At 52.2% G+C, this 19,750-nt stretch overlaps 6 protein-coding genes across 6 annotated transcripts; 2 read left to right on the forward strand and 4 right to left on the reverse strand.

Moving 5' to 3' along the window:
• Positions 1-1,572: 1,572 nt before the first annotated feature.
• Positions 1,573-2,645, reverse strand: EV422DRAFT_496994 (uncharacterized protein; the record flags this gene model as incomplete). The annotated part of the gene is made up of 5 exons (XM_053067916.1): positions 1,573-1,708; positions 1,766-1,893; positions 1,961-2,111; positions 2,175-2,235; positions 2,291-2,645. The coding sequence occupies 5 exons, from the start codon at positions 2,643-2,645 to the stop codon at positions 1,573-1,575; spliced, it is 831 nt and encodes a 276-aa protein (XP_052924982.1).
• A 1,532-nt stretch (positions 2,646-4,177) lies between these two features.
• On the forward strand, positions 4,178-5,678 carry EV422DRAFT_568162 (uncharacterized protein; the record flags this gene model as incomplete). Its single annotated transcript, XM_053072616.1, has 7 exons — positions 4,178-4,554; positions 4,619-4,715; positions 4,785-4,895; positions 4,969-5,135; positions 5,199-5,361; positions 5,434-5,475; positions 5,559-5,678. The coding sequence occupies 7 exons, from the start codon at positions 4,178-4,180 to the stop codon at positions 5,676-5,678; spliced, it is 1,077 nt and encodes a 358-aa protein (XP_052924983.1).
• A 587-nt stretch (positions 5,679-6,265) lies between these two features.
• On the reverse strand, positions 6,266-9,304 carry EV422DRAFT_568163 (Sec1-like protein; the record flags this gene model as incomplete). Its single annotated transcript, XM_053072617.1, has 9 exons — positions 6,266-6,927; positions 6,988-7,625; positions 7,685-7,857; positions 7,918-7,996; positions 8,058-8,173; positions 8,233-8,765; positions 8,839-8,991; positions 9,075-9,206; positions 9,277-9,304. The coding sequence occupies 9 exons, from the start codon at positions 9,302-9,304 to the stop codon at positions 6,266-6,268; spliced, it is 2,514 nt and encodes an 837-aa protein (XP_052924984.1).
• A 286-nt stretch (positions 9,305-9,590) lies between these two features.
• Positions 9,591-13,774, reverse strand: EV422DRAFT_620599 (CBF/Mak21 family-domain-containing protein). The gene is made up of 3 exons (XM_053074107.1): positions 12,940-13,774; positions 10,769-12,871; positions 9,591-10,707 (listed from the first exon to the last, which is right to left on the reverse strand). The coding sequence occupies exons 1-3, from the start codon at positions 13,696-13,698 to the stop codon at positions 9,739-9,741; spliced, it is 3,831 nt and encodes a 1,276-aa protein (XP_052924985.1). The 5' UTR covers positions 13,699-13,774; the 3' UTR covers positions 9,591-9,738.
• A 439-nt stretch (positions 13,775-14,213) lies between these two features.
• On the forward strand, positions 14,214-16,146 carry EV422DRAFT_83090 (uncharacterized protein). Its single transcript, XM_053074443.1, has 4 exons — positions 14,214-14,675; positions 14,747-14,908; positions 14,975-15,191; positions 15,256-16,146. Exons 1-4 carry the CDS (start codon positions 14,448-14,450, stop codon positions 15,900-15,902), a joined length of 1,254 nt encoding a protein of 417 aa, XP_052924986.1. The 5' UTR covers positions 14,214-14,447; the 3' UTR covers positions 15,903-16,146.
• EV422DRAFT_83164 (velvet factor-domain-containing protein) lies at positions 16,002-18,455 on the reverse strand. The gene is made up of 4 exons (XM_053074444.1): positions 17,096-18,455; positions 16,976-17,033; positions 16,394-16,912; positions 16,002-16,332 (listed from the first exon to the last, which is right to left on the reverse strand). The coding sequence occupies exons 1-4, from the start codon at positions 18,261-18,263 to the stop codon at positions 16,143-16,145; spliced, it is 1,935 nt and encodes a 644-aa protein (XP_052924987.1). The 5' UTR covers positions 18,264-18,455; the 3' UTR covers positions 16,002-16,142.
• Between the last annotated feature and the right edge of the window lie 1,295 nt (positions 18,456-19,750).

Consider the following 19,750-nt stretch of genomic DNA (forward strand, 5'->3'; position numbering starts at 1 on the left):
GTAGGCATTAGGATCGTTCGTCATAGGTCCCGCAACATATGACGGCGACTGACTCGTACTGAATGAACTTCCGGGCGGCGCGGCGAAGTTAATGTCATCCCCGGCTGCATAACTCCCTGCAACCGCTTGCTGACTTATGAAGTCCTTTACCGACGGTTTTCTGGCCGAAGAAAAACCGGCGAGTGGTTGTGTTGAGCTTACAGAAGGAGACCGACTTCTGTTACCCACCGTTCCGCGGCCATCTCCCATCATGTTACCGGCGAACATCGACAACGCCGGACCTGTGGCCAAAGTCGGTGATGTCGGACCTCCCCTTGAGAAAGCGGCAAGGGATTGTCCTCCTTGCGCAGATGGGGAACGATTGAGACCAGGAGATCCGGTCTGGAAACCAGGCGGGCGAGAGAACGTCGAAAGCGGACGCGCTTTCCGCGCACCATCTTGCGGCATCTGTTGTGGCGGCTCTTGATGTTGGGGTTGAGGGTGTCCTTCTTGAGGGAAGAACCTCGCTAAACTGCTCTGAGGTTGCACAGAAGTAGGACGCTGGGAGCTGGGATTGGCGGCGTGGGGCTGTACGCCAATTCCTCCTGCAGGATTGTGTGATTGACTCGCGAGCACCTCAATTGGCGGCGCTGACGGCTGCTGATTTGGCGGGATATACGATCTGCGATTGTCATTTTGAGGCCGAGCGCTTTGCTCAGATTGTGTGCCGTAAAGCTGTCGCTCGTCGGAACTATATGCCGGGTTTGGCCCCATTGTCTGCGGATTCACGTTGGGAACAAGGCCTGCCGCCCCATTGGGTATCAACGACTGTCTATTCGTTTGCGTAGGCAAGGTAGAGCCTTGTGGTCCAACATATTGGGCGCCCTGAGGGTATTGCTGAGCGCCGTCAGTGGGCAGCATTTGTTGCGCGCTGTTGGCAGTTGCAGCGAAGCTTGCCGTTAGTGGTTTTCCGGCAGACGTGAAAGATTGTTGTGCTGTAATAATGTTTCAGCTGGGCGTTCATCCGTATGTACATCTGCACCAAACCTTCCGACTAGCGAACTTACATTGCAACGAAGGTACTCCCGAGGTGGGAGGGCTCGATACAGATGCTTGCCTTGCTTTCGCTGCAGCGGCTTCGTCATGCACTTCCTTCAGCGCGATGTATTTTGCTCTCAACGCCAGATTCTGCACCATTTGCGCCTGAGGTGAAAAGAGTTTCCTTTTCATCTCCTTTCCAGTTTGTTTATGCTTCCACCGAAGGATAATGCGATCGGGTGTACGTTTTACTACCAAGTCCTCCCATTGTTCCGCAAAGGCGTAGCCCTGTGTGCGGGGATGTCAGTATCATGAACATGTACAGGATCCTTTTGCTTGGACGTACATTCTTGTCAAGGTCCATCACGACCAGTCCAGAGCTAGAAACTCCGACCAACCACCTTTGCAGCCGAAATTCGAAGAATCCAGCCGGTGGGCGATCTCCGCAGCAAGGGAAGAAAGAACAACCATAACAAGCCCATTCCCGAACGAGTTCCAAATACCTGCATGACGGATGAGAGTGTGTCGATACTGCAAAGAACTCGTGAAGCGCTCTTACAGTATTCGGATGCTCTCAGTCGATCGACCCACATGTTTTTGATGTTCTGTTGAGAGACATACTTCCCATTCCTCCGGCTTCAGGTCATCATAAAATCTCCGCGGGACCAAGGTTTGCCAGTGATCATGTTTCCTGCCAATCAAAGAATTTGAGATGACGGAAATCCTTTCATAACAGCTTGTGGCCTACATTATATATCCAGGTGAATGTCGGACTTTGTCATAGGCTCCCGTGGAAATGGCGAGCATCATTCCGCCCAAAGCGACGGCATCTGACAAGGTGCAAACATATCTGCCAGTCATGACATTTCTTCTCGCCTGGAACACCAATAATTATTTCCATAGCACATCACAAGAGACTTATGAGGTCCGGCCCACATCATACCTCGCCGTATAGGAGTCTGACAGTCGAAGGATCTGTGTATTTTCGCTCTTGCGATCTCGTGACGGTCGCCTCACGTCGAAACACGAACCAATGTCGATTGATCGGATGACCTGGATCTATTGCCTCCGGATAATGTGTGTAATCGAGAACCCTACGGTCGCCATAGTATTAGAGGAGCTCGCACCGCGCTCAGGCAAGATTACCCGAGCCCCACATGGTGTTCCACTTATCCATGATGGAGAATATATCGAGGTCCGGACGGACCTGGAGCTCTGCTCGGAGTTTAGTTTTGATTATCACCGGGACCGTTGCTACTGTCAGAACACCGACCTAAGTCCTTAGCAATGATCCACAAGGCAAACAGCTTCCGAGCTTCACGAGGCAACCCTTCCTTTTCGCTTATTATAGCGCATATTCGTGAACCCAAGAGCGGGCCGGCGTTGAACTTGGCATTGAAATCATGCTCCGAGTCTCCGTTTAGAATGCGTATCCTGATTGTTACAAATTCAGACCCATCGTCCGGTTTGATATGCCGTTGTAGGGGCGGTTGCCATGCCGCCTCTCGGGCTGCTTCCGGACCTTTCGAGATCGCGGCCTGTGCTGGCGCTCTTCGAGTCAATGCTTGTTCGTGGAGAAGAGGATTGGACGAAGAAAGCCTATCGTCTTTTTTCTTGCCGAACTTCATCTTGTATAATCCTTCAGGCTGCGCTGTGATATGATGTTTTGTATGCCGCGATTCTGAGAGCGTCAGAATCAAAGCACATTAATGCACGCTTTTCGAGCAAAACGGGGAAGGTAGGCAGAGCATATATTTATGAGTGTTCTTCTTACCGTTTGGCTTTGCTTCGAATAGACTTTTCCACAAACTTGTGTTCAAACACAATTGTGCGCTTTACACTTTTTGGCGCTCCCAATTTAGTTCCTCCTTTTCGAGACTCAATATAGAAATAGAGGGTCCCTCAAAGCGACAGCACACACGCGCTGTCAAATTTCATTTGTTTGCTTACCCATAGCTCCGACTTTTGCTATTCCCGAGTGCTCCTACGTGCACCTTCAGACTGGCACCAGGAATGCCAAGTCACGTATCACTGCATGCCAACAGAGTTAACCCTAAGTTACTTTATGACTGCGAGATCTATGCTGCTGTGTATGAAATATCAGCAAGCCCTGGTCACTTCCATTACTTCCTTTCTCATTCTGTCCTACATTTCCTGTCCTTAAACGCAGAAAGTTTCCTACTACAGCCTGTTTGAAATATGGGTAACTCCACTTCAGCAGTTGCAGATCCGAATGCGCCCTACTATGGACATAGGGTGAAGCACCGAGAGGCCGCATCCGCTCCGCATCTCCATAAAATCGGTGCGAATCACGATGCTCGGGATGCCTCTTCCGAAATCCCAAATAAGAACAGAGGGGCTGAAGTAAAACATCTGAAGACCAATGGACACCGAATCCTGGAAAGCCGTGAAGTGGAAAGTGCAACGACGACTCCTCATCACTCAGAACAACCGCCGTTGCCACCACAACGTTACTCTTCTGATAGGAACAAGTTGCTGGGTTCGGCATTTGACCTGGACGTCGAAAAGGGTTGCAGCGCCCCGGTTTCACCGCAGGACCGGGGAATCAGGAGGGAGAGTTGGAGAGGAACCATGGCCAACGTCGTCGATGGATTGTTCTCTGCTGCAGGAACTATGGTCAAAGACACAGTCGATATCTGGGGAGATAATCGCCCATCGGCGCACCCAGTGCAGGACACAATGCCAGGCGCATTTGACAGAGCAGAGAATGGCAAGTGCTACGGGCAGCAACCGGCCTGAGACTAAGAAATAATCCGCGGGGCTGGCAAATAACACTGTTTGTGCGTATCTAGGTTCAGTCTTACCATCGCTGATGGACCATCAACAACACAGTCAGAAGCGTCTCCCTAGTGGAGAGGACGCTAGGAGGGATGTAGGGATTTCAACCGATGACGTGACGTCCAAGCTTGGCAGGGTTAGCCTAGTGCAGCCAACCCTACCGCCCATCCCAAACTACTCTCTCGAAATCGACTCAACGTCATGGAGTCAAGGCTACCGGTATCCAAAGCAGGCTGGGCCGTCAATATCCCCCCCAAATGGCCAATCTGGCCCTTGGTCAGCTGTTCCTCTTACCTCACAGCACAATGCATCTCAAGCATTTGCGCCAGGCGCTGTGTCTCACTTGCGGCCGATCCCCCCCATGCCAACTATCCACACGAAGCCGCGTGGAGCGCAACATGTCAGCGGGTTACCGAATGTTGAAAGCGTGCGCAACTTTGAGGAACCACAATCCGCAATACCTCATTCGCCACCAAAGGATGTTGGAGATGGCGTTATACCCCGGAGGACGTATGGCTGGCATGATGAGAAGGAATCCCCCAGCGCTGCAATAATATCGGACGCGCGCACTACGGGATCTGAAGTCGATCGACCACCCGTTCCACCCAAGCCGCTCACGATAACCAAGGCATCAGTCGGGGCACCAAAACTGAGCCGTATAACCAAGTACAATTCTTGTTCGTCACTGTTTGTCGAGTCCACAATTACCAATGCGCAGCTCAATGAAACATTGAGATGGTATGGTTACCTGCATAACTTCATCCTCCATCGGGATATTATGGAAGCTCATAACTCCGTACAGTATTGCCGGCGCTTTGGTGAAGCACATGAAGCAGAAACACCAAGGAAGGACGAATGAGTCGCCAGAGATCTTTTCTGAAGAGCATCGCCCGCTATCCGTAAGTCACTCCGGAATCATAATCTTCATCAGAATGAAATCGGGCTGATGTGTTCCATCCGGGAAGCAGAATCATATTCAGTTCCATCGTAAAATACCAGAAGATGATGATGTGTATAAGTTTTTGGAGTGCCTCTTCAACGCTGCAGAACTGACGGCCGAAGTTGGGATCATTACTCTGGTAATAAACGGCTATAGGATGCCCTCTCATATCCACTTCTAGTTGTCACGTCTAATGCTCCTGAGCATTGCAGATTTACGTGGAGAGAATGCTGAACAACATGAACCTTCGCATGACGGCACAGAATTGGACCCGCATAATACTTGGTGGTCTAGTTCTCGCAAGCAAAGTTTGGGATGACCACGCTGTGTGGAACATCGACTTTGTGCAGATCTTTCCTGATGTGGATGTTGCGGATATGTACGTCCAGTGCCATTGAGCGTGCGTCCGGGAACAGCGTAGTGACATTTGTCGAATGCTTAGGAATGAGCTTGAGCGCTACTATCTTGTCGCATTGGAGTTTAACATCAACGTGAAGCCATCAACTTATGCCCGATACTACTTCGAGCTTCGAGAAGTTGTCGCCATGGAAAAGCGGTGGCCATCGCGACCCCTAAACGTTGATACCCTGGCGGAGAAACTAGAGGTTGGCGCACTCTTGAGTTGTTTGTGTTGGAGGATATACTGAAGTCACGGTTGCGAATCTTCTCTCGAACAGCCCCGTCCAAACCGGACACAACAAGTTCAAGAGATGGAACTTGTAAGTCCCGGGACGACGCTTCCTGCTTCCCGAGACCTTCCCACATCAAAAAGTTACTCGTCCAAACAATCAAGCGTCGGTAGCTCGTTTTCGACGTCAGCATTAGGCGTATCACATGGATTGGCCGAAAGCACGAAGGCTACGACAATCAATTCGACAACAACATCACCTGGGAGCCTCCCAGCACTCCCAGGCCCCCATAGGACTTCCTCTCCAAGCAACAGCAAAGACAACTCCGAGCATAGGGCATTAAAAGCGGCAGACAAACTACCAACTGCGCACGTCCTTGGCTCAACGAATTCCACCAATGCATCAGCAGCAGCAGCATCAGCGCTTGCTTCAAATCTCGACAGCTACCTCGCTACACACGACGGAGCGAGCAGGCATCCGAATTCGACAACAGCTTCCGCGGTGGAACAAATCAAGAGCAAAGGGAGGAAGGAGAGATTAAATACGTTGCGAAAAAGCAGATCGGATCATTTCTTCAACCCGACAAAACCACCAGCTATGGTGCTATGATGGCGCCATGATGCACATTCCTGTATCTCGTTTTCTCACTTCGTACGCCATCTTATTTCTTGTAATTTGATTTTACCTTATCGTCGCGCAACAAACCAACAAATCTGCTACGGTAGGCTCCGGTGGGTTGGGGAACACAAGGGCCCGTCCCGCCGTTGACGGCTGTCAAAAATGCGGGGAAACCCCGTCAAAAAGCAGTAACCATGACGGCCTCTTAAGATTCGCAAAGGTTCCAACAGGCCCGACGCGAAACACCCGATTGATGTATCTATCACTTTCTAGAGAACCATCCCTTCTTCTTCTCCTTCTCCTTTTCCTTCTCCATCTTCTCCAAACTCTCGCTACTGCTATTTCCGGCAGATCTGCCGTCGGAATATCTCCTACCGCCGTTGTAATCTCTGCCATTGGTGTCATCATACCCGCGCCCTCCTCCTCTGCCACTGTCCCTTCCAATCGGAGCGTGTCCGACGCCTGATTCGCCAGACCGCGGCCGATCGGACATTGTCACAGCAGCTAGCCGTGCTTCAATGCTGCCCACGCGATTCGAGACCGCTCCTGCACTTGGTCGCCTGTGTTGTTCCGCTTCTGGAGGCGTATATCGCGCGGGTGGGTCTACCCGATGATACACGTCGGGCGGCGGACCTCGCCTTGGTGGTTGATCTTCATTGTACCGCAACGGCTGCTGCTCTTCGCGGTAACGTGAAGTTGATTGTGCATGGCCGTATCGTGAGGGAGGCTCGTCCTGCGCATGCCGAGATGGTCGAACCTGAGACGGGCTCCCTGGCGCGGACCGATTTAGAGGTGCGGGTGCCGGACGAGGGCCGGTGGGTTGGTTTCCTGCTGATGTTCGCCTCGGACGTTGAGTTGGACCATGACGATGCAGATCTTTCAGATCTTCCAGGAAGTCCTTCGGCGTTATCAAATGCGTCGAACCTGCCAGAAAGGAAGAGACTCAGCCCTTATCCGGTAGGACCTTCGATGAAACAGCCTTACCTATGATGATTTCACGATGGTGCGTCTTGATTAGATCATAACACACTTTCATTTCCCCTGGCGTGACCCCGCCTAGGACGAAAACGATCATTCTTGGGCCATTGGCTCTCAAGACCTCCGTCGCTAGAGGCTGAAAGCCCGTCGTTCCGGATCCGGCACCTGCCGAACCAGAACCAACATTTGCTGATACAACTGCACGGCGTGTTGCCCACGACGCCTTTGCTCGCATGGGTGCAGGAGATGCTGTGCCACTCGATGGGCCGGAAGTTGCCCACGTTGCGGGCCTGCCGCTGTTTTCGGTGGGTGGTGGCTCCCTGACCCAAGGAAAGACGTTGCCGTCCGCAAGGTTCTTGATGATATCTTCCACAATGTAGCGAAGCACCGGGGTATACCTGGTGTTGTCAAATTTATGCTCCTTTCCTCGATCTCTCAGCCCATATGCGTATTGACCACGATTGTCCGCCTTCCTTCCCATCAGACTGGTACTAAGTTTCACGCCTAACATGCTGAGATTGTGCACTGCCTGTGCCTCCTCAACAGACAGCCTAGCAGATTCCAAGAGCTTTTGTCGATCGCTTTCTGAAAGCCCATTTTGTATGACAACGTAAAGCATGACCAATCTGATCTTGTCCTCGTGCCTGGATTTGATGCGAGATTACGAAACGTCTCTTGAGGCGTGGTATGTTTTAGATCGTACCTCACTGCCGGATCATCCAAAATCATCAAGATATCTCGCAGTACCAAGCGCGCGGATTTCCCCCCGGACGTCTCCCCGACAGCTAGATCTTGTTCGATCTCGGCCACCCTTTCTAGTCGGTTCTTGTTATATACCTGCATAGCTTGGTGGCACATGCTCGTATGACCGGAGTACTGTCAAGTGAAATTGTTGGAAACCTTCTCCATGGACGACATTCCACTGGGCTCCCCTACCTTGGCCTTCATTTCTTGGTACTGCGGAAGGTGTGCCATTGTCTCCTTCAATTTCTCGATGGCGCCGAGGCTACCGGAACTACATACATGTCGATCAACATCAACGATTCGCCGGGACGCCAACCAGTGGGCCTGCATACCTTGCATTGCCCTGATCAAGCGCAAACGCGGCCGCCTTGTTTTCCGAAGTGAACTTGTTCACCGACTCTGCCAAAAACTCCATGACCTCGGCAATGTGCCAATGCCGGGCTTGACTCTGTGTAATGAATAGGATGAGCATTGATGTGTCGTTGACTCAACTTTCCACACACATACCCAAACAAGGTCGTTCTCATCGAGCTTTACTTCATCCCCATCTGGTGGTTGAAACTTATTTCCTTCGATGTTCAGCAGGTCCATTACCATGCTCTGGTACGTGAATTGGTGTAGAAGTGGGGAAACAAGATCTGCTGCTCGATCAACAATGAGCAAGATGGTCCGGGCGTAATTTGACGGGGGCGGGAAGTTGCGATCTCGCCGCGCAAGATTATCTAAATCAGCCTGCACAAGATTGGCGAACTTTCCGGCAGGTGATTCGGTTGCGCCCGGTGTCGGGTCATAATAGCGAATGTACGGATAGTCACCGAGCGAGGCCAATACGGATGCCAAACGCTTGGCTGTGCGGTCCAATTCGTAGTTTTGCAAAGACGGACTTTGCGGGTTAAAAGCGGTCTTGAGGGCATTTGGAACGTCCACGGTGAACACATGAGTTTCGTGCGCAGAGAAATCTACATTCAGCTCTTTGAAAGCGCTGATAAAAGGGGACACCGGAGAGCGTTTGATCTTGTCGAAAAGAGGATCCGGTAAAGCTGCAATCCATCAACGGGATGAGACGTTGCACCGCGATCAAGGGAAGCGAACCGCCGGAGACGCTAAACTTACGTGCTGTACTATATATGTGCACGCGGGCATATGGTGGTTTTTGAGTAGCAAAGTCGTCGACGATTCTTTGGACAGATGCCGGATCCGGGGCAATGAAGTATATGACGTCTCGATCGGGAAAAGGCTGCCTCCGCTTTGCCAGGCCTTCAACGGCTTAGAAACCAATTTGGGGTAATGGCCGCAGGTGAGATTATTATCAAACGACGGTGTGAAAAGCCAGGAGCCACCGAACACACCCATCACATTTCCGTCCGTCAAGTCACTCTGCTTCACTGCCGTGTTCAGGATACGTAACGCCTCCTCGTCTACCACCAAGACTTTCCATTTTCCTGGTGGGTTGACTGCTTTTATCATGTCATCCAGAATCTCTTATCGCAACGAAGTAGACAAACGGTAAGTCAAGACACTAGGTTGAACAGAAAGCGCCGGGGCACATACTCCTTCGTAGTAGATCTTTGATAGCCATTGTGGTGAGGTCTTAGGGGACGAACGGCCTATTCGGCAGTGAAAAGTCCTTCGGACACACCGTCTTGGTATAACCTGGCCAAGTAGTTACGAAAAGACGGCGCCTCTCTGCAGGTCGGAGTGACGACGGAGGATGAGGAGCGGATGGTAAGGGGTGCTTTTAATGACGGTTGATGGCATGGAGGGAGTTGGAGGAGTTGGTTTCAGCTAAACTGCGTTCAAACGCGCTTCGGAACATCTTGCCGCCGGCCTCAAAGCAGCCTCAAAGCCTGAGTTGTTCGTCCTGACTCCTGCGGGACTGGATAGACGATAGCGCCATGAATTCAGTGCCATGATTCGAAGACAATGATAACTGATAACGTACTATGTACAGTGCATGATGGAATGAAAGTGGGTGCAAATAAATAGTTACTACGCAAAAAAATCTACGTCCTTCTAGCGCTTCCTAGACTTTTTCCCAGGTGCATGCGATGCTTTTGGCCCCTGACTCTGACTTCTCTTCCTCTTGTTACCGCCGCCCATCTTGCCCCGTCTTGGCCGCGACCCCGCATCATCCTCCCCTCCGACATCATCTTCATCAAGCCCATCATTGGCTTCCAGCAACTTCTCGAACTCTTCCGCACTCGCAAACGCTCCCAACCCACTGCCCAGCCCCGACTTCCCTTTCGAGCCGAAGAAGTCGCCCTTGTAGCCTAGAGCTTCCGCCTTCACGGCAAGCTTAGACGGCTTTTTCTTTTTGGCCTTGTCCTTCGACTTGGCCGATTGGCCTTCATCTTCGGAGGCGGAGATGTCTTGATCTTCGTCGCCTGTCACCCACTCCGAGAAGTTCTCAAACATTGGTCCGTCAACCTCCATCTCAACATCGCTGTTCTCGGCTTCGTCATCCGTCACATCTGCAGGAGTTGCCACGTCAGCGCCGTCGTCTTCTGAGTTCTGGTCGGTTTCCGTCTGCCAATCGTCACCGCTTGCTTCATCATTGCTGGCCGCCGCCCAATCAGCCATGTCTCCCCCGTCATCCTCGTCACCGGCGCCCAACCCGTCCATTTTGCGGAAGACGTCTTCGATGTTTACATCTTCATTTTCGTCATCGTCGTCTGTTGAGGCGTCGCCGGTGGCATCGTCAAACATCTCAAAATCATCCTCATCGCCGCTGTCTTCGTCATCATCGAGTTCGGATCCCTCCATCTCTTCGCTGAAGCCGACGGACTTTTGCATAGCCTTCCAAACTTCATCCTCGTCAAGTTCTTCGCCATCTTCCCCTTCATCATCCTCTTCGTCGTCGACCTCCCTATCGCCAAAGGCGTCTGAAGCGTCCAGAAGCTCATCTGGAATCTTTTTGCTTTTCTTGTCTTTATTTGAGCCCGTGACGACTTGCTTCTGCTTGAAGAACTCGTAAAAGAAGGCCTGAGAGAGACAAAGCAATCAGTATTGAATCGAGAATGTCCATGAGGAATACGAATCTTACCTCGTCAACGGGTACCCCTTCTCCATTGCTTTGCACCCAAGCTTTTGCTCGTAAATGCACAGGTCCGTCATCCAATGCAACCGTTCCAACGTCGTCGTTCTGCACGAGGACCCCACGCTTCCTGGCAGCACTGATGATCCGATCTTCGTCCTTAGGACCGTCATTCAAACCAGCTACACGAGGCTGCATAAGACTAGATCCCTTATATGCAGACTCAACCTTTTTTGGGTTTTTGAAAACGAAGCGGTCTAGGAACCGCTGCAGAGTGTGGTTCTGGAGTGGGTCGTAATTCTTCGTATTCGCTGGAGGTACGATTGGTTGACCAGAGAGAAGCGTAGACGCGTAGAGAGCGACAGTCGGATGAAAATGGGTGGCGAACTGGCAAAGCTCCCAGAGGCAAGACGATTCCGCCCCGGCAAACAAGGGATCACGTTTACGACCGTCGTATGGCGTCACCTGTTTCCGCGAGTCCATGGCCGTACGCTCCTGCGCGCTCGGAACCTCAGCTTCCTTCTCAGAGAGAGTGGTGAACTCAGGCTCGTCCGCATCAACGAATTTCTCAACGTCGCCCTCCGCGTCCTCCTCCGGCATGTTTATCATTGTCCACAATCCAGGTCTCGCTTTCCCAACCTCGCCAATCAAAAAGAGTGTAGCGCAAACGAAAGGGACGTTTGCAATCGCGCATATTTGAATCATGCGCTTCACAAATGCCTTGACACGGTGTTCGGAGGTGTCAGCCTTCAAAGCTTTGAAGACTAGATTGAGGTACATGGCCTGCTTCGAAGCGATGTACAAGCGCGGGTCCAGCAGGGTACCGTATAATGTGCGGTAAAACCGGTCGGAAAGGGACTGTCGTCCAGATTGAACTTGGAAAATGAGGGAAAGGGATTGAATGGATGTGTTGAATGTGCCAATGTGAGTGATCCGGAAGAGAGTGGCCATGTGCGAGTCGAAGACATCGTCTTGGATCTCGGCAAATGGGAAGGCTCGATTGATTCCGGTCAAAAGAGCGGCCATCATTTTTGCGTCGATGCCATCCACCTCCCCTACGGGCGCTGTACTCTCGACTGCCTCCTGAGGTTGGTCCTTCCCGGTCTTCCGTGCCTGACCCTTCTGGCCTTTGCCAGCATTCCCCTTCCCTTTCTTGCCGTCGCGCCACCTATCTTTCTTCTTTGTCTTTGCCTCCTTCTCGGCGTCAGATTCCGCTTTCCTTTTGCCGAGACTGTCGAAAACCGCAAAGTATACGTCGATAAGTCGGTTAGCAGCGGCAACATCCTGTTCCTTATGACTGAATACAATTTGGTTCAAGAAGGTGATAGCGTAATACCGAGCTCTATCACTGATGTTTGAACGGAAAAGAAGACGCTCGACTTCCTTTATGACGACAAGCTTCATGACGGGATGCTGGAGCAAAAGCTTGGAGAGCAAATGCCCGGACTTGGAGGCGAGCTTGCGCTCCTGATCGCCGAGCTTGTTGACTAGGAGAGACAGCAGATTCTGCTCTTGCTCGGGTTTCGCTGCCAGAAGATCGAAGATGTACTGAATCATCTTGTTCTTGACGTGTAATAATGGGTCTCGTCCCAGCTCTTCCAGTAACTTGATGAAATCGAAGTATATCTTCTTCAAGCCATCCTCAAAATACCATGCAATCAAATGCACAGGCTTCACCGACTTTGAGTCTAAAGGCTGATCTCGGAAATATTTGAGCTTCCGATCCGGTAGAACGCTACCCAGAAGCAAGTCCTTCACACTGTCGATGGCCATGACAGCCTCCCTCCTCGCTTTCTTTCTCGCCATGCCATTCACGAGCTGATCACGCAAATGTCCGAGGGTATGAAGAGGTGATTCCTGCACCAAAAGCGTCAAAGCAGAAACTTTGTCCGTCACTGTTCCGGATTTCAACACGGTCCCGATGAACTCTTTGTCAGCGGACGACATCGACTTGGATTTCTCGAATTTCTCTACTTCTTGCTGATATAATACTTCGGCGCGATGGTACTGAGCGAGGATGAATGTTTCGTCGACCGTTGCAGCTTTTGCTGGCGACGTGGCTTCGATGGGAGGTAAAGCCACGGTAAACCATTTGCTTACAGGATCAAAGGCCTGGACAAAAAGGTGAATATCACTTTACTGACTGGAGACACCCATGCTACATGCCACTGACTACATACCAGCTTCCGGCTCAGTTTATCGTCTATCGTCTGACCCTTGAGTAGTTGCGATACCATATCGCGGACCTGACTGGCGTCTTCTTTGCCATACTTTGTGGCAGCGATTGTGTCCTCCTCCTCCAGGCTATCGCTCTCCTGCACACCAAAGGCAGCCCCATTGGCTGCGGTGCTAGATTTGTCCAGCGTATCATCATCGTCCTCGTCTTCGGCCTCCTCCTCGTCCTCCCCTTCATCTCTGTCAGAGTCTTTTACATCCTCCTTCCCTTCCTCATCGGCCTCCTCGTCATCCTCGACTTCGATGATTTTACTCCGCTTTGGATCAAGCTTCAAATCCACCTTCATGAAAGCCTGTAAGTCCGCCAAGAGCGCAATCTCATCAACATCCAGCTTTTCTTTCTCCAATGCGGCAGGATTTGCTTTCGATGACGATGGAGCGCCCTCGTCTTCAGCCTCCGATCCACTCAGTGCGTCGTGGATAAGATCCAAATCGCCCTCATTTCCTCCCATAGATAATATCTCACGGAGGAGAACATTTCGTGACCTGGCTGCGCTACGGCTGCCCGCTTTACCAACCGGTGCCGTTGGCGGCCTTCCCTTGTGACCATTGTTGACTTGGCGCCCTTTCTGCTGGCTCTTCCCATGTCCTTTTTCGTCTGGACGTCTTTTAAAAGACTCATTCGCCCCGAATTTCTTGGTGGCAGCTGCCGAGGGCTTTGATATACCCGTTTCCCTCGACTTTCCTTGTGTGGATGGTGCCATGTCGGGTACTATCTTTTCGGACTGAGCTTTTGGATCGGCCTTGGGAGCTTTGGGAGGCTGGCCCGTCTTCTCTCGTCGTCGGTCTGCTGCACTCTCCGGACGGTCAAAATGTCAACACCAAAAATACTGTAGCACGTGACAGTGCATGACTTGACCCGTTCAAATATACTCCTGTCTTTTTGTGCCTTCCGCTTGTTGTGTCGGAGGGTGGCGATTGTTTGATGTCTGTGATTATTGAGCTGATTGTTGCGCTGTTTTCAATTGGGCTTTTGTTTCTCATTGTGCCCCCCGCGGTCTCCAGGAGTCCAACTGCCCCGAGTTCACATATGGGAAAAGACCTCTGCCAGAGGGCCCCGTAACCCAGCGGCGCCGCGCAACGAACGACCTATCCCAGCGCCTAACCGAGGACTGCATACTGGGCGGTGCTCGGGTTCCCGACCGGGACCGGGCTTAAGTTTCAGTTTCGGCACCGGTTGCTGTCATTCCGCATGCTCCTGAAAGATTCGCCCACCGACTCGGTGCCCCTTCGCGATGCAACCAGCTTTATTGCAGTACAACGTCCTCGCCGGGAAGACGTGCTGGTCTGAAAGAACACTAGCGGGTCGGGGAGAGCACATTCTCCCAACGAGACGACGACGAGCCCGCATTTCGATTGACTCGATCGGCCCACGAAACCTCACTCGCAAATCTACTCAAAGCGAACCTGCCGAACCGTCACCGTGCCGGCAAACACAGTGCTGCCTCCCACAATGAACTCCGTCGCCTCTGTCGCTTTGCAGACCCTTCAACAGCTTGCCCCTCGAGACGATGTACGCCACACCAACATCAATAATGTGACCCAGTCTAATATGCCCCTCTTTCTCAACGGCCAGACCGTCGTTCCTCTGCCTAGGGTCCACGACCTGATGCTGCGTAGCGCCGCTTTGTCCCTTGGATGTGTGAATCTCGTGGTATGGTGTTTGTGTTTCAAAAACAAGGTGAGAGACTTCTTTGAATCGGTGATCCTTGTTCCCACAACGATTGACATGGTTGCTATTGCATTCGCCAGAGGACTGCCGTGAGTTGGGGTATAGCTTGTTTCGTGGTCACTCAATTTATCGGGGTACTGCTGAACGTCTTGCCGAAGACCGGCCTTTGTGAACCAAGCGCTATTGTCACGGTGGTTTTCGGCGTGGGATGTCTTTTGACCTCTGCGGAAACCTTCAACTGGGTACGGGACTGTTGCCGGACCGCAGTTGCCCTGCATGATGGAGAGCTAACACTCATTCTTCGTAAGGTGCTCTATCTGCGATTTTCCATCGTTAGCCCGTTCAATCGGCGGCTCCGCGTAGGAACTTTAGCGTGGCTGACCTTGGAGTCCGCCGCTGTCATCGCCAATTATGCGTTTTGGATTAGCGAGGCGAAAACTGCGAATGGGGATACGACTAGGGCCGCGGATGTCTACTATGGGTTGAGCATTGTGCAAGCTTGTACCGCACTCTATTTGTCCGCATGTAAGTCAAGAACAAAGCCGATATCTTGATAGCAGATGCCCCTTGCTCACCCTCACTCGTCCAGATTTCGTTTGGACTTATTATCTACCGCGACTGAGACTGACCAGGCGTAGCTCAAGCGCCGTCAAGGTTTTTGTGAGAACTGGAATCATGTACCTCTGCCTCGAAACGACACTGCACTGCTCCTACACAGTGACCTCTCGCGTGGTCCCTACCATCCGCACCGGTCTCACAGCGTTGCTGACCAGCGTCCGCCACGGCATTTTCCTTCTATTTGTCCTGACACTTCGAAAGGAAATCAGCCGGAAGCCGTCTGCCAATGCCTCACCGTACCGCGCGAAAAAGACGGGGAGCTCTTTCGCCAGCAACAAGAAATCTTCGGACTCACACTCGGAGATTTTATCCGACAGCGGGCCCAAGCCCTATTCTGCTTCTACGATGTCGGTTAGTCAGTCATTCTTCCTCGCCTCCAAATTTGGCCTGCACCCGGTGCCCGTCAACGGTGGAGGTGGTTTGCTTGCGCCGGGAAGGATGGAACACGCGCACCCAGCGGGCACCTTCGACGAATGGACGATTCAGAGCGAGGCAGATGACGATGACGATAGTGATGTGGAAACTGGGGACCCGGCGACTGATCTGGAAAGCCGCCGACTGCCTCGACGTCCGCTAACTGCGCTTACTCCTAGTCCTCTTCGAAGGCACATGGGATAAGGCGATATCTTATTCGCATGAACTGTAAAAGCATTTGTGTGCCTTTTTTTCCTGCTGAGGGCGGTAGGATGTCGCGGTCGGGAATTGCCAGCCTATTTCGACGGAAATTGAGCGGTGTTTATCGCAGAATAGCTTCGTGACTAGCACATTTTGATGTATATACAACGGCACGTGTGGACTCGCCCAAATAGACATGAGTAGATACTTTCTACAGGTTTCAGTGTTGCTGGGCATTCAGGCTCATGCTACTTTACTGTCGGGCCCTTCCTTAACTTTAGGATCCGAGCGAATGTGAATGCGAAGTCCTTGATGTGATAAGCACTTGGAAAGGTCAGTTGAATCAGCCATGCCGGGAAACTCTTTGGGGTGATAAACCGTGAAGACATCGGACAGCACTACGTGCTTCCTGGGCGGATTTGGGAGGAAGGCACTGTAACAGAAGCGACAATCAACAAAACGTTTGGCGATCTCAAAAACCAGACCATCCTTACTTTCTGACGTCAAAGACCATGAACCGCAATCGATATCGTCCCGCGACTCGAACGCTGACGTCGGGAAACACAAAGAACATCCCCTTCTGACCCCCGCAGTCGTTCAGGATGTGACATGGAGACACCAGGGTGCCTATGAGCACCTGCATATGTGTCTGGTTCAGCTTGGCGACTCGAAGTGACGGGAATGATTTACTCTCGGGCGTCGGGCGGCTCTCCTGAGGCCCGGCGCCATCTAGCCGCGGTCCATCGGACATCGAGTCGTGCCTCGATATCCGTTCGGCATTTGATGAGGTGTTCGAAGCAAGGGTATGTGGTACGCCGGAGTGAATATGTGGTCGGTCATTTGGATGCGACAGATGACGTATGGAGCCCTGTGGTAGGGAAGCAGTGTCGGGAGCCATTGCACCGGACTCGGACGGTGGAACGGCAAATGGGTTGACGACCATGTCGCGTTCATATTGACCGCACTCTGATACTAAAGAAACATGCGCAACCAGATTTGCAGCCGTGATGTGCCTGTTATGAGGAGGAGCAGTTAGCAACTGTATACGCCATAACGCATGTGACCCAAATACTTACATTACTAGTGGAAGCTCGCTTTTGTCCTGCAGTTCGAGTTCCAGAATGGGCGGAGGATCTAGAAGACGTGTGATATTAGTGGCGCTACACTAACGCAGTTCGAGTCTGCATGCACCGTACCTATAGGACGCCGGTCTTTCTCCCCAAATCCGATCATCCTAGCGCGTTTAGGATGTTGGCGGATCACAACACGGCTCGTCCGCAACAGCTCTTCACAAGCGTCTCTTGGTGCTTCGAAAGGCCGAATAAACGCATTGGCAAAGCGAGTGTTCAACTTGTGCCGCTTTCGTCCGGGGGTCTTCTTGACCTTCGCCGGACCACCTGCTCCGTTCTGTGGAGACTTTTCGGAGGAACCAAATACTTCCGATGATGAACACTTAGCGGGTACATCCGCGGACATGTCCGCTTCACTGGTCTGATGTGAGGGTCCTCTCCTGTCGTCATCATCGCCTGAGGACTGCGAAGATTTTGCGAACCCATTACGTTCGCCTTCCGCTCGAGCCATTGGGATGCTCGATTGGTTGGGGACACTGCCGCTGCCACGACTCGACCCGGAAGAGGCCGAAGAGTCCCTTTGGAGCTTCGATGTTGCGGAGTGCGATGGGGCTTGGTATTGAGTAGAGCCTCCCGGTTCTCGTGACGACTTTTCATCCTCATCCCGTTCCTGGGATTCATTTGGAGAGGAGCCATCATTGCTGCCGTTACTCATGCTGCTGCCGGACCCATCGTTCTGCCATTGTTCCCGAAGAGAAGCCTTCTCGTTATCTGATGTTCTCAGTTTAGAGTTTCGGTGGCCGCTACGAGAAGGAGCGTCGGCTGCTGGAGGAGTGTCCGCTTCCGGAGAACGGGACATTCGACGCTGTGATAGTGATTTAGGACGAGCCGCTACCGACTGCGAGTTTGTCGAATGAGAATATTCGTGGGGCTGGAACTGTGATGCATGGTCATCATCAGAGCGATAGCTTGGTGGATGATTGCAATAATGATTGTTGGTGCTACAGAATGCTGAAGAGTGCATCGGCGCAGCTGAGTGCGGGGAAGTTGCTTCATAGAATGCCGAAGAGGCATTCCCAGATTGCGTGAATGGGTCATAAGGACGATTTGTCGGCATATGATGTTGCGTTGGCGGAGGAAGTTGCATATTGTGAACTCGTCTGTCGTTCGGGTAAGGCGGGATGGGAATCGTCCGCCTGGGTATGTGATATGGAAATTGTTGAGTGCCCTGCGGCGAGCGCCATTGAGGCGAGGGTAACCGCCGGTCGTGCTGATCTTCCGGGTTTGAGGCCATAGCTCACAAGTCCGCAAGCGGGATCTACTAGAGCTGTATGGATGGCACAAGCTACCAGTCCCTTCGCACCGACCGCGGCCCCAGAATAGCACCTCTCAAAAGCTCAGGGCGGCCGCTTTGCGGGATCGGCGCAGTTCGCAGCTTCCCAGAGTTTGTCGCTTCAGAAACAGCGTGTGGGAGGAATAATGAGAGGCACAAGCGAGACGCTGGTATGTAGATCGCTGTTATGGGATCCTGGGATAATATACAGCACTTTGCAAGGATCGACAATGGCAGCTCTCGAGGCGAAACTTCCCAAACGTTGCGTTGCGGATCGGTTTTGCGGCGAGCGACGGTGTTTCCTTGAGCAGACTTCTGTTGACAAAGGCCGATCGCGTGGAAGGATTATCGATTTGCAACGACGAGCGCTGCGTTACGAGCGAAAGCGTTTGTTGTGGGTAAGCGGTACGTGAATAGGATGATATAGATGTATAAAGTGTCCTCTGTGCGGTGAGAAGGACAAGGAGGAGGAAGCACGAAGCCGATCTCAGGAAGCCGATCCGGAGGCCAGAGGTGGTTTTCTTTGCCGACGGCGGCGCTCAATGCTCTACATATGAAGCTTGGCTTCCTTCCTTTGCACCAAGTGTTTGGGGCACCCACCCCCACCCCCAGCCAACACATATCCATATCGATCTATCGTCCCACACAGCTGGGACATCCAGTGCAATGTGCTGTTTGAATCCTTGACTCCAGAGTTTGCATTGCACACGAAATCCAGGCATTGACAGTGCCAGAGGATGACAGGATGATGAACTGCATCGCCGATTCGTATAGGAAATCGCCGATGCGCTTTGATGAAGCCGAGTCGCGCCCTGGTTCCGGGCGTCTGGGCCCCACCATCTTGAAGCGTGCAGACAGTCGCAGACCAGGGCTCGGGCTCATTGTGAGGCTGTGTGTCACGCCGCCCGGATCGACAAGGCGATCGGACATGGAGAGAAGCACAATACGTAAAGTTCGACAGTCCTTTTGACTGTCCGGCGCCGACTTCAACCCAAAGGGAGTTGACAAGCCAAGTAACTCTATCTAATAGTCTGGTACTGCACCTCTTTCTATAGACAACATTGTAAAGACGACCATCATATACGATCTGACCATCGTCGGCTACTTCCGATCTCGCGCACAATAGGTTGTGAGCCCTGCTTGCGAAGCCGAAGAGAGATAGGTTCAGGATCGTATGAAGATAAGTAGTAGTGGAACGATCACCACAACACACCAGTTTAGCCCGCACTCTGGAGCACCATGGCTGTAGAACGAAGCCCGTACGGCACCCGATCTCGCACCGCAGAAGCCACTGCTGGAGCCAGAACCAAAGCTACAGCAGACCACACTGCAGAAGCGCACTCGGCGCTCAGAGCTGTAGAGGAATAGCAGGAGATCAGAGGCCGGAAGGGACACCCGGAGGGAGCCGGAGGGAGGATGGGGCATTGAAGAAAGGCTTTTCAAGCTGG

The sequence above is a fragment of the Fimicolochytrium jonesii genome (genome assembly GCF_025526975.1).
Source record: "Fimicolochytrium jonesii strain JEL569 chromosome Unknown EV422scaffold_14, whole genome shotgun sequence".
Taxonomy (NCBI): Eukaryota; Fungi; Chytridiomycota; class Chytridiomycetes; order Spizellomycetales; family Powellomycetaceae; genus Fimicolochytrium; species Fimicolochytrium jonesii.

What these genes read in the sequence shown, in the direction of transcription:
- EV422DRAFT_620599 (XM_053074107.1), bottom strand. Translation starts at nt 13,698, where the DNA reads ATGGCACCATCCACACAAGGAAAGTCGAGGGAAACGGGTATATCAAAG. An exon ending in ATAAACTGAGCCGGAAGCTG is followed by an intron (nt 12,872 to 12,939) that starts GTATGTAGTCAG and finishes CTTTTTGTCCAG; the next exon opens with GCCTTTGATCCTGTAAGCAA. An exon ending in AAGGGGTACCCGTTGACGAG is followed by an intron (nt 10,708 to 10,768) that starts GTAAGATTCGTA and finishes TGTCTCTCTCAG; the next exon opens with GCCTTCTTTTACGAGTTCTT.
- EV422DRAFT_83164 (XM_053074444.1), bottom strand. Translation starts at nt 18,263, where the DNA reads ATGGCCTCAAACCCGGAAGATCAGCACGACCGGCGGTTACCCTCGCCT. An exon ending in AGCGAGCTTCCACTAGTAAT is followed by an intron (nt 16,913 to 16,975) that starts GTAAGTATTTGG and finishes TCCTCATAACAG; the next exon opens with GCACATCACGGCTGCAAATC. An exon ending in ATGGTCTTTGACGTCAGAAA is followed by an intron (nt 16,333 to 16,393) that starts GTAAGGATGGTC and finishes CTTCTGTTACAG; the next exon opens with TGCCTTCCTCCCAAATCCGC.
- EV422DRAFT_83090 (XM_053074443.1), top strand. Translation starts at nt 14,448, where the DNA reads ATGAACTCCGTCGCCTCTGTCGCTTTGCAGACCCTTCAACAGCTTGCC. An exon ending in GTTTGTGTTTCAAAAACAAG is followed by an intron (nt 14,676 to 14,746) that starts GTGAGAGACTTC and finishes TGCATTCGCCAG; the next exon opens with AGGACTGCCGTGAGTTGGGG. An exon ending in CTGCGGAAACCTTCAACTGG is followed by an intron (nt 14,909 to 14,974) that starts GTACGGGACTGT and finishes ATTCTTCGTAAG; the next exon opens with GTGCTCTATCTGCGATTTTC.